General features: G+C 42.8%; 1 protein-coding gene across 3 annotated transcripts in view; it reads left to right on the top strand.

Annotated features, from left to right (window-relative positions):
- Positions 1 to 12,694, top strand: part of LOC123503356 (neural-cadherin-like) — a 294,789-nt gene that overhangs the window by 253,802 nt on the left and 28,293 nt on the right. For all 3 annotated transcript variants that reach the window (XM_045253035.1, XM_045253036.1, XM_045253034.1), the window contains 5 exons: positions 1 to 113; positions 2,013 to 2,209; positions 7,311 to 7,400; positions 8,455 to 8,575; positions 9,115 to 9,285. The exon at positions 1 to 113 is cut by the window's left edge and continues 82 nt beyond it. In XM_045253035.1, coding sequence (XP_045108970.1) covers positions 1 to 113; positions 2,013 to 2,209; positions 7,311 to 7,400; positions 8,455 to 8,575; positions 9,115 to 9,285 — 692 coding nt within the window. The remainder of the gene's footprint in view (positions 114 to 2,012; positions 2,210 to 7,310; positions 7,401 to 8,454; positions 8,576 to 9,114; positions 9,286 to 12,694) is intronic.

Raw genomic sequence — 12,694 nt, 5'->3', positions numbered from 1 at the left:
GGAACGCACATCTCACCTACCACTTGGAGGGCCACCCCAACCACCTTGAGTTCTTCTACCTGGAGCCCATCACGGGGGTGCTCTCACTCAAGCGACCCCTCAGCGATGCCATGGTGAGAGAGAGAGAGAGAGAGAGGGTGACAAACTGATAGACATGCAAATAATACATAGGCAGATAAAGACACACAAGGAAATAGAATAAAGATACACAGACAGACAGACGGACTAACAGACAAGTAACATCATCTCGTAACACTTCTTTAAAATCTTGTGGGGGGAATTTCTCCTTTTAAATTGTGAGAACTGATAGTGAATCTTTATATTGCGGATTCGAATCCTTCAAACACAACACGAGTCCTTTCAGCCTCCTTGATTAATCCATCGTGGTTTCTCAGACACAGCATTACACTGAGCAAAGGCGTCGAGCAGCGGCAATGGCACCAGCTGGGCGTGTATGCGGGTTGTGCATAACCCGCCCTTGTTCCCACGTGCCTGTGTCGTGTCTGGTGCCTTAATGAACAGCTGCGGCTCGCCTTCCAACCACCCACATATTGGCTTGCCTTCCAAACATTGCCCAAATAGTCCAAATTATTGTTTGTCTAATGATGGTCCTGTCCTGATAATGATTACGCGCTCCAAGAGAGGAATGGAAATTACTCTCCCTGCCTCGGTCTCTGTGTAGCGTGGAATAAGAATATTTGCGACGTCCTTGTTGGCTGACTGTGTACGTGAGGCTTGGAACTACAGATGGATAGAGTGGATCGTTCATTTGGAGACTTCACTATGTTAGCTTTTCTCCTTTCATATGTCTATCCATAGTTTCGTCTTTTTCATTTATCACTGCGTAGAGGTTTATATATTTACGCTTATCTTCTTGTATTTATTTGTATCTATTTGTCTACTTGTTTATCTTCCTGCTCTTCTGTTTGTTACATAGTTTGTTCTGAATTATTTCAACCAAGCAACTGCAGTAGAAAGGGACATGTAAATCCTTGTTCGTACGTGTTATTTTCTCACATCTCCCTGCTCTTTTAAGATGCTCTCTCCTCTAGTGTTATTGGCTGACCTACATGTAGCACACACACATGCAGACACGCGTGCCAAGGTACACATTTGCAGCGTGTATGAGTGTACGAGAGTAAGGCATTGAAAGACAACAATAACAATCGTACCCGAAAAATTTACTGCAAATACGTTCGGTTACTACTGTCGTTTTCTCTCTCAGCAGTGTTATCATAAAGCAACAACCATTTATTCGAATCATTATGATGGCATATTGAAACATCACTTATATTTCCTCTTCATGCCGGCACGCGATGACTTCATCTCGCGCAGAACTGCACATCTCGTCTTTCCATCGCGCAGGCAACGAGTCCATCCATCCCGGCAGCTTCCGGCGCCTCCCGCTTGGTGGCGCACGAGAAAGATGACAACTGTTTGCCTCGGTGGTTGAGCTTTCGCGACTCCCTCAAGCACGAAAATACCAGAGAGAGAGAGAGAGAGAGAGAGAGAGAGAGAGAAGTGGGTACGGTAGAAATGAGTTTATTTCCCTCACTCATGTCTAAAAGCCATTAAGAATGTTGTAATTAAAGCAGAAAAGCGGTGGCGAAGTGAGAGCGACGCCGCTGCATTTGTTTTCGTGACGTGCTGGGTATGAAAACTTGATGACTGGAGTGACGAGAGTTGCTAGCGAGCGTTGAGTGTGTTGGGCCATTATTTCCAAGGCAACTTTAAAGCTATCTAGGAATTTTATTGTATTATTTCTGAGTGCTGCATGTGTTAAAATGCTTCATTACTACTGTGTTTAGTTGGTAATTATGACCATCACTACTACTACTACTAATAATAATAATGATAATAATAATAATAATAATAATAATAATAATAATAATAATAATAATAACAAACTTACTACTAATAATAACTAACTAACTAACTAACTAAATAACTAACTACTACTACTACTACTATCGTTGCTAATATTATATCTTCCCGTCTCCACACGCCCGCAGGCCAACACCAAGATCTTCGAGGTGCGGGTGAGGGCGGTGGACGGAGGCACGCCCCCCCTGTGGTCCACGGCGCCTATCACCGTGCGTGTGGTGTCCTCGGGGGAGCTGCCGCCCTCCGTGTCCAGCCAGCATCCGCGACAGCCTGCCATTCCCGAGAACACCACGGAGAACACTGACGTGGTGGTGCTGTGTGCCAGGTGAGGCCAGGGGCGCTGCTCTTCACAGGCCGTCAGGGTTGGAGGGAAGAGGGAGGGGAGGTGTGTGGAAGGCACAGGCTGGTGGGAAGGTGCGGCAAAAATATTGGTGCGAAAATCATAAAATATTGGTACAATAATTTCGCGCTGAAAGTGGCAATGTGAAAGGATTAAGGAGATACTGACAAAAGTAATGGCGACCGAACGAACGAAGCCACACAAAATTGTGATTTTCATTTTATTTTAATGGAAATCTAAAACATTCCGATTTTACTTCCTGGACTGATTTAATGCGAATTAAATAATCAGACAGTGTGAAATTATCAAAACATTGCAGACAACATTCTCTTGGTGACGCAGCGTTGCCAGTGTCCTCACCCTCTGCTGGTACATTTGGCTGTCGCTGCAGTGTTGCTAGTGTTGCCCTTGAGTATTTTTCTGTACGAGCAGTATCGCCAACAAATCGATATATTTTTTCCACCGCTGTAGTGCTGCTAACAATCACACATTTGCTGTTATTAATGTCTGTAGTTGGCCGAGGCACTAACAAGCAGCAGCAGTGTTACCCGAGTGGTGGCAGCATCCTAGTGACCCTACACACTCACCAGTCCTCTTGCAGCCTTGGCAACAGTGACACTAGATTTGAGCCCTTTCACTGTTCGGTATATTTTTCCCTAACCCCCTTAAGTACTGGGACACATTATTACCAAGAGTCTTGTGCATGGTTTGATGATTTGATTTACATAAGGAAAGGTCTATGGAGGTAAGGCTTCACTATTTCAATCCCCCACATAACTCTGAAGGTGTATAAAATCGTGAAATAGTAAGCAGAATGGATATGGAAACGCGTCATGGTACTGAAGGGGTTAATTACTAATGGCTTAAGATACCTTGACTTCTTGTCCTGTATAGCTACCCCCAATATTTCACTTCCATAGAAAATTGGAAAATCTAATCTTATTTTAATATCGCTCCCTTCCTGTAGATGCTTAAAGAGTCCATGCATTACTTATGGTGCTGGTAATTGTTTCGTGTCAGAGCTAAAAGGATCACTGTTTTTTTTTTTTTTTTTTTTTTTTTTTTTTTTTTTTGCATATTTGAAAATTGTGTACACTGATTATTTTTTTAAATATACCATCACAACCACCACCACCATTACCACCGCATCAACCACCACCACCACCACCACCACCACCACCACCACCATCATCATCGTCACACACGCAATACACAACATCTACGCACTTCCACGCATCATGAACACAAGACCCAATCCATGACACAGATTTAAGTCATTAGTCGGGGAAGTGATACGCATTAGGGAGGCAATAGACACGTGCTTACTCTTAGGGGAAGGTGTGTACGTAAGCTCACCTACCTACAACATATTCCTACCTATACAGTTTAGGGGAATATCGCCAGCAACACTCCCCTACGCTACCTCGTTTTATTTGCCTCTGTCCTGCAACATTGCCAACACTAAGGGCACTAAGGACCGTCCCTATTCTCAGCCTGCATTGTTACCATTACATTACAGCGTATCTTCCCTTTTAGCTCTCTCTCTCTCTCTCTCTCTCTCTCTCTCTCTCTCTCTCTCTCTCTCTCTCTCTCTCTCTCTCTCTCTCTCTCTCTCTCTCTCTCTCTCTCTCTCTCTCCTCTCTCTCTCTCTCTCTCTCTCTCTCTCTCTCTCTCTCTCTCTCTCTCTCTCTCTCTCTCTCTCTCTCTCTCTTTCCTTCCCTAAATGATTAGCAATACACACATTCATTTCTCGCCACAAAGTCAACATAATTTTTTTTCCTCGCGACATTCAACATTCTAAGTCTTATCTAACTCTTGCCGTATTACTAGCCACGTTGCCCAAGCTTCAATGAACGTGTATTTTTCTATGACTTCATCGCTGCTGGCCGGCTACACAGCAAGGAAACCACTGCCACTACATTCTCTTCCTGTTTACTTGCGAGTTTTGCTGGCAACTAGTCACGCAACGTTACTTAAACTTAAAAGCAACTTGTATGTTTTCGTTCCATTACCGCAGTGTTGCCAGTAAGTTGCCAGTAAGTGTAAAGTTTAGCTGGGAAAGTGAAGACAGATGCTTCTCTTGTTTCCTTCTCGAGACTTTTCTGAAATGTCTGTCTGTGGTCCCCAGCAGTAGTGTCGCGTCCTGTTTCGGCATCCTTGTCACGCTGCAGCACGAGGAAAACCACACACACACACACACACACACACACACACACACACACACACACACACACACACACACACACACACACACACACACACACACACACACACACACACACAGTGGCGGTAGAGATGAATAATTGATCTTTGGGTGTCACATATCACATTCATATTCTGAAACACACACCCGCACTGCACCGACACTGAAAGAGCTGTAGTTAAATTGACAAAGATTTTTAAGGATTTTTTCATGTTTCTAGTGACAGACAGATTTATACGCTATTCACAGGAGGGAAGCACTCTTGTAAACCCCGCTAATCGTCTCTGTGACCTTTGAAAATAGTCGTGGTGAGAGATCAAAGTAATTCCTGAAAACGAGCCTTGGAATTGTGAGGGTAGCGTATCAGTTCGTAATGCTGACCATGACGTGAAGCAGAAAGACCCGTGTCCCGTGCTGGTGTTTCCTGGGTGAAGGGAAGGGAAGGACGCCAAGTAAAAAGCTACGTGTAGGGAATCAAATGGAATAAGGAAATGAACAAGAACAAGGAGAGGAGAGTAAAGGGAAGCTGGTTAGGGAGATAATGTCACTGAAATCATTGTAAAAGAAAACGTATGGCGGGAACATGAACAAGTTAAAATGAACACCAGCCTAAAAGAAAGCAAGAAAATAAGTTGTACGAATCTATTAGGCCTGCATGAGGCGAGCTAGTAAAATATGCATAACTATGAACCCATTTCTTTTAAAGCTCTCTGTTGACTCTTAACTCGAAACCTGATTATTACGTGTATCGCAGTCATTAGAGAGAGAGAGAGAGAGAGAGATTGAAAACTACACTTACCCCAGCATTACTACACACACACACACACACACACACACACACACACACACACACACACACACACACACACACACACACACACACACACACACACACACACACACACACACACACAAGTAGCGGCAGCATGTTGAGCGGCGTCGCTAACTTTACAAAGTCTCGCCACCTTATTCAAACTAACTATATTACAGAGTGTTGACGGAGTGGTGAGTGCGGCTTCGTCACATATGCGAGGCCTGTGTGTGTGTGTGTGTGTGTGTGTGTGTGTGTGTGTGTGTGTGTGTGTGTGTGTGTGTGTGTGTGTGTCTCTGTCTCTGTCTCTCTTTCTTCGTCTCCTTTTCAGTATCTAATGCCACTTTTCCTACTCTCCTTCACAGAACTTAATTTTATATTCTCCTTTTCCTTATCTTTTTTTTTTCTTTTCTGTGTATTTTTTGGCATATATTTTTGTTTGATATTCTCTCCTACTCCTATCTGTTCATTCTTCCTTTGTCCTTCACTCACACTCTCTTCCCATTCCTTGTCGTCTCAGGATCTCGGGGTAAGACGATATTGTCCTGAATTCTCCTCCTTCCCCAGCTCGCGAAATTTGTCCTCCGATTGAGAAAACTTGCTGACGTTAAGTTTCAGAAAGGGAGTGGAGTCTCGAATGCCAAAAGTAATTCATGTTTCTGAAGTGACGTGACGTGATTTCATATAACGTTAGATATGGCAAAAACTACTTGTTCGATATTTCTGTCTTGAAGGAATCTTTAGTCGTAAGGAGTCTCAAAAAAGTAATTCATGTTTCTGAGGTGACGTGACGTGATTTCATGTAACGTTAGATATGGCAAAAACTACTCGTGTTTCTAAGATGACATTATATTCCTGTCTTGAAGGAGTCTATAGTCGTAAGGAGTCTCGAATTCCAAAGTTTCATGTTTCTGAAGTGACGTACGTGATTTCATGTAACGATATGGCAAAAACTACTCGTGTTTCTAAGATGGCATTATATTCCTGTCTTGAAGGAATCTATAGTCGTGAGGAGATAGAAAATAGGATGAAGGTTTTGGTTCTCTATCAGTGAAGAGGAACGAGTATAGACAGGAAAAGGAAAGTATTGAATAGTAAAGGTACATCATGTTTCTTTGTGTTTCATGGTGGAAAGAATACTCACGTAGAAAAAACTCGAAGAGAAAAGATGATAGACAATTTTAGAGAATAAACATCTAAAGATATTGGAGAGTTTTGTAGCGATACCGTGGGAAGGAAAAGATCCACGGACTTTGGAAAGAAGATAATTCACCAGATGCCATGAAAACTGCAAGGAAGGTCAGCAGGAACAGGGCCAGTGCAGTAAGACGCATTCCCGCACTGCCTCGGGTCGTGATGTGTTCGCATTCTCAAACTTTTCGGCTTCTTAGTTTGATGATTGTAACTCGCTACAGTGGACGTCATTTAATTTTCTTTATGACTCTATGCATTATTTAACAAGGATTCTGCATCACTGAGAGACTAGAGCCATGAAAACTTGAATTATCGTCTTTGTCGCCTGGACTAGAGCTGGACACGAGAGATCATTCAACAGGTAATAAGATAAACAATATTACACAGACAAGTACAATAGCCAGTCAAACCGTGGAGGCAAACGGATACCAGCTGGGTATTAACTGAACAAACAAGATTTTTATGGGTGTTTCCGTTAGATTTTCGTGTTTTTAAGGGTGTTTTTCTAAGTTACATGTACTTCTATGGGCGTTTTGAAGTTTTGCGTGTTTTTAACCCCTTCAATACTAGAACACATTTTTATCATGAGATTTATGTACGATTAGACCATTTTATTGACATAAGGAACAGTCTATTGAGGGCAGAAGATTAACGGCCACAGTCTTCACTATTTCAATCCCACCACATAAGTTTCCTGAATCTGTATAAAATCACGAAATAGTAAGCAGAATGAATATGGAAAAGCGTCATGGTACTGAAGGATTTAATAGTGTTTTTAAAGTTGTACGTACTGTTAGAGGGTGTTTTTCAAGTTACACGTGTTTTTATGGGTCTTTTTTTTCAAGTTACACGAGTTAAGAGGTTTCGCCTCCAAACAGGTCCAACCTTCCGAACGCCCCTAATGTCTACTTCACTCTTCTCAACGGCGATACTGCGGAGACTAATGCTGACGGAACCTTCGCCCTCAGGTAAGGTGTAATCAGAGCTGCCCAGGTGAGTCAGTGCGTTGGTCTACTTAGCTAACCCCTTCAGTACTGGGAGACATTTTTACCTTGACCTTTGCCCTCAGGTAAGGTGTAATCAGAGCTGCCCAGGTGAGTCAGTGCGTTGGTCTACTTAGCTAACCCCCTTCAGTACTGGGAGACATTTTTACCTTGAGATCCGTATACGATTAGACCATTTTATTGACATTAGGAAGAGTCAATGAAGATCTATTAATGGTCAGAGTCTTCACTATTTTAATCCCCCACATAGTTTTCTGAAGCTGTATAAAATCACCAAATAGTAAGTAGAATGAATATAAAAACACGTCATGGTACTCAACGGGTTAATCATATACCAACTGGAGCAGCTGGTCGTGTCCATTTTATATTTCCTTTGTCGTAGAGATGTAGTGGCCAATAAATCTATCTAGTGTGTCTATTTCTGTCTGTCAAAAGCTGTGTGTCTCATTCATATTTCGTATCCTCGTTTGTCTCTCCCTTGTGTGTTTTATTTATCCATTTTCTTCTTCGTATTTCCTGTCCTTTGTGTCTTTCTTTTTCATCGCGTTTCTGTCTGTCTGTCTTTCTTTTATCTGCTCGCACATTCAGTTATGTCTTTGATCTCTCTCTCTCTCTCTCTCTCTCTCTCTCTCTCTCTCTCTCTCTCTCTCTCTCTCTCTCTCTCTCTCTCTCTCTCTCTCTCTCTCTCTCTCTCTCTCTCTCTCTCTCTCTCTCTCTCTCTCTCTCTCTCTCTCTCTCTCTCTCATCTCTCTATATCATCACCTCTCTTTGATTCACTGGGTCGCCATTTCTTCCTCTTTACAACTCACAATGGTATCTTCTTCCTAGTAGTAATCTTGCCCTTTCTTTCATATTCATACTCATATTACTGCTCCTCCGCTTCCATATATCCTTACTTCTCCTTTGACCACGTATTGATCCTCTGACGCCTTCTCTTTCTCTCTCACATTGCATGATTCCCTTTTCCGTGAGTGTTTCTCCGTTATATTCATTCAACCGCTTTCCTCCCTTCCGTCAGACAAGTGCCGGACCACCAGGCTGGGCTGTGTGGGGAGAGCAACAGCATCAGTATCTTCGTAGCCACCAAGAATCTTGACTTTGAAACGCTGCAGGCTTACAGACTCAATCTTCTCATAGTGGTGGGTGTTATTAGTGAGAGAGAGAGTATTGGTATTGTAGCCTTATGAAGCTTATTTCGAAATACTTGCGCGCTGCACTTCACCTCCATTTTAAAGGCTCTAGTTGAAGGTTCTAGTGACAGATTAGCAAGATTTTAGTTGGTATAAGTAGCGAGAGAGAGAGAGAGAGCACTGGTTTTGTCGCCCCATAAAGTATATTTTAAGATACTTTCGCGCACCTCAACTACATTTCAAAGGCTCTAATTCAAGGTTTACGAGTTTTGAGGGTCCTAGTGAGAGATTAGCAAGATTTTAGTGGGTATCAGTAGTGAGAGAGAGTATTAAATGGTTTTCTTGGCCTCTGAATCATATTTTGAAACACTTCCACGCTGCACCTCACCAACATTTCAAAAGGCCGTCCGGGTTTTGAAGGTTCTAGTGACAGATTAGCAAGATTTTTACATTGTTGAAAGGAAAATGGTCATGAGGAACCAGCTAATACCTCATCAGTCCTTTGCATTCTCACCACATCCTTCGTCCACTCCTTCCCTCTGCCCTAGAATGACCGTAACGTCCGTCTGGAGCAGCAAGTCGTAGTGAACATACTGGACGTGAACGACAACGCACCGCTGCTTCAGGCGTGGGACGGCGGCATACTGGAGAACACTGGCAGCGCGCTCATCACCACCATCAGAGCCGTGGATAAGGACGCCTCGCCGCAGTTCAGACAGGTGTGTGTGTGTGTGAGAGAGAGAGAGAGAGAGAGAGAGAGAGAGAGATTGCCAAAATTTTATAGCTTTGAACTGGTTATTTTTGTTTGTTCAGTGTGTGTGTGTGTGTGTGTGTGTGTGTGTGTGTGTGTGTGTGTGTGTGTGTGTGTGTGTGTGTGTGACCATGTATGCGATATAAGGAAAGAGAGACAACGCGAATGAAGAACCGTGAAAGAATAACAAACGTGTGCTGACAAACATACGTATATACAACAACAACAACAACAGCGACAACATCAACAGCGACAACAACAACAGCGGCAACAACAACAGCAACAAAAACAAATGCTTCTCCCATTGTGGACACAAACCCACGGAGGAAGACACAGAGATAAAACCTTTAGGTCTGAATGTTTACAAAAAGATCACGTTTGTTTGTGCCTCTCGTTGGGAGGAAAACAGATACGCCTACCACACATACTCGCGCAGGGACGGGGCCGCTCCAACCCTCGGGCCAGGAAGTAAACAAATGGGCTGGTCAAATCCATGCAAAACGTACGTACCTGTGTGTTGCTTAGGAGAGTCACGCTTGCTTACGTTTTTCCTAAGGCGGGAAATCACTGCAGAAGTTAAAGGTTGTGCTGCAGGAAAGGCCGGGACAGAATTCTTGTAGCCATTAATGATGCACCACTACCAGAAATGACTGTTGCATTAGGTATTGTGATATTTCAGAAAGTGAGGTTGTCATATTGTGGGAAAAGACTCATGCATTAGAAATTACCGTGATATTTCATGAAACGAGGTTGTCAGATTGTATAAATATTTAACGTAGAGAGGTGTGACTCATCTCACTGTGTTCTCTTAGAATAAAGAGGCGTTAAAAGTGACGAAAGTTTGGTGCAAAGTTGATAATGTCCGTGATTCAAGAATTACAAAATCTATAACCTAATTTCGTTTAGAAATTAACGAAATCATCATTTGTTGAACTGTGTCTGAATCATTGCTGTGTGCAAGATTTGTGGAAATAAAATGCTTTAGAAACAGAGGGATAATGAACTTGGAAGACGAAGAGAGTTCAGTATTATTGGATTGAAAGCTTTGATTTTCGAGTGAAGCAGCAAGTGTGACCACTGGAAGCATCTACTCGAGAATGGCGGATGTTGTTAGAGAGAGATCGTTCAGTGCACTGCATTTACTTAGACTTGAAAAGAGCTTTTGATTAGGCATCTTTTACGAAAGTATTATGGAAATTGCAAAACTCTGGAGGAGCTCAAGGGAAGTTACTAAATTGCATAAAAGATTGTTCTTGGGGAAGATAGATGAGGTACTGAGTGGAGTACCGCAAGAACCAATTGGAATTATATACTGGAAAGTGAAACGGTTTTGTAAATATGTTTGTTGATTTTGCCTCAAATCATGAGCGACGAGTGGTGGAGGAAAACACAGACGACTTTAGGAGACTCAAACCACAGGATTGTGAAATTAAGTTCAACGTATGAATTAAGTTCAACGCTGCAAAATATGCTGGAGACAAAAAAGAAAGTGAAGAGACAGTAATGAGATTTCAGAAACAGAACTAAACAGGAGAGATAACCATAGTAACGATAATGTAATGCATTCTAATACCGAAAAAGCATATGAATATAACGAAAGGCAGAACTTTACGAGTGGACAAAAACAGACAGGTTGTTGGCTTCATTGGTGTAGTCAGTATTAGAGGAAGCAATTCTGATTCTGGCCATCCAGCAATAAGAGAAAAATGAGATGCGGAACAACGGGAAGTAACTAAAATGCTACTAGATTCTGGCTACACTGGACAGGAGTGAAGAATTAGTATAGAAAAGTGTAACGCGTTTTTACCATGATTTTTGGGTGTGATTAGACGATTTTATTTTGCATTAGGAAGGGTCTATGAAGGTCAAAAGATTAATGTCCAGAGTCTTTACTATTTTAATCCACCACATTGGTTTCTGAAGCTGTATGAAATCCCCACTAGTAGCCAGAATGAATATGGAAACGCGGCATGGTACTAAAGGGACTGACGCAATGAGGGGAATGGAAAAGAAAAATGGGAGAGAAATATACAGAGAATCATTGGGTAAGGGGAGGTTGAACAAGAGAACACGAAAGCGGAATGAAAAGGCTCTCGGATGTTTGAATATGTTAAGAAGTTTAGCATCCCGAACAGAAACACAGAGGCGATGCGAATTGAAAATGAAATTGGTTGGAAGCAAGGATTTCACAAGTAAGCTGGATGAAGGCAAGTATTGTGAAGACCTCCCGCACCTCAAATATGATATACTGCAACACACACACACACACACACACACACACACACACACACACACACACACACACACACACACACACACACACACACACACACACACACACACACACACACACACACACACACACACACACACACACACACACACACACACACACCTTGAACAGTTTCCATATTTATAGATTTATAGACTGACTGTGTGGTTGTTGTGAATAAAACTAGGTGATGGTGGTGATGTTGTTATAGGGATATGATGTTTCTAGTTTGCTTTGTGGTGTTGTGGTGTTGTGGCGTCCTCGCTGTGTTGGCCTAGTGTGCATAAGCCATATTGTGTTATTCAGTGGTGCAATCCATATGAGCCCCACGCTGCAGGGCACTTTGTCACCGCTATGAGTTTTGGAGGGCAGCTGCTGGTCATGGTGGGACTCCCTGCACTGCTGGCGTGCTTGTCTGAACACCAGGAACATACACTACCAAGTATTAGCCTAAGATTCTACTACGCAGCAACGATTTCCTTCAACACGTTCAAGGAAAACCATGGTGCTGATCCAGACAATGGGTGGAAAATGTGAATTTGTATCAGCGAGACAGTGCAATTGTCACTCAGTAAACCACGTCCCCAGTGTGTGGAGGCTGCTGCTGGCGTTGTATTGTGGAACATTTCGTGAGATTATTACAGTTGTTGAACGAAATTCCATAGAACAGAACTACAACAGAAAACTTGTTAAAAGCAACTGTAACCAAATACGGAAACTACATGAATCCTGTGATGCTCAGAGCAGCGAGCAAACATTGGCTAAGTTATGTCTGCAGCAGCAGCAGCAGTCTGTAATATGTACGATTCAGTTCCAAAACAGAGGTCTCCCTAATGGTTAGAAAAAGATGAGCCAGATGTATAAGGCTGCTAACTTCTTGCAGTCTCCTTATTTTCGTAAATCCTATTCTTTCACCGCGACACACTACCGTCGGGCATATTGAAGGAACCAGCCTAAGCGGAGAAAATAAGTCTGATATTGTGTAAGCCGGCAGGACTGCTATCCTGACCTTAACGGACGTGAGCTGAGCCTGCCAACCCCCACACCCCCGGACCGCCTTGCCACCAGTCAATGTTAAATCTTGCAAGACTCAGCGTTTGTGATG

Source organism: Portunus trituberculatus, chromosome 14 (assembly GCF_017591435.1).
Source record: "Portunus trituberculatus isolate SZX2019 chromosome 14, ASM1759143v1, whole genome shotgun sequence".
NCBI lineage: Eukaryota > Metazoa > Arthropoda > Malacostraca > Decapoda > Portunidae > Portunus > Portunus trituberculatus.
The sequence above is the reverse complement of the archived record's forward strand: the minus strand, read 5'-3'. Positions and strand labels throughout refer to the sequence as shown.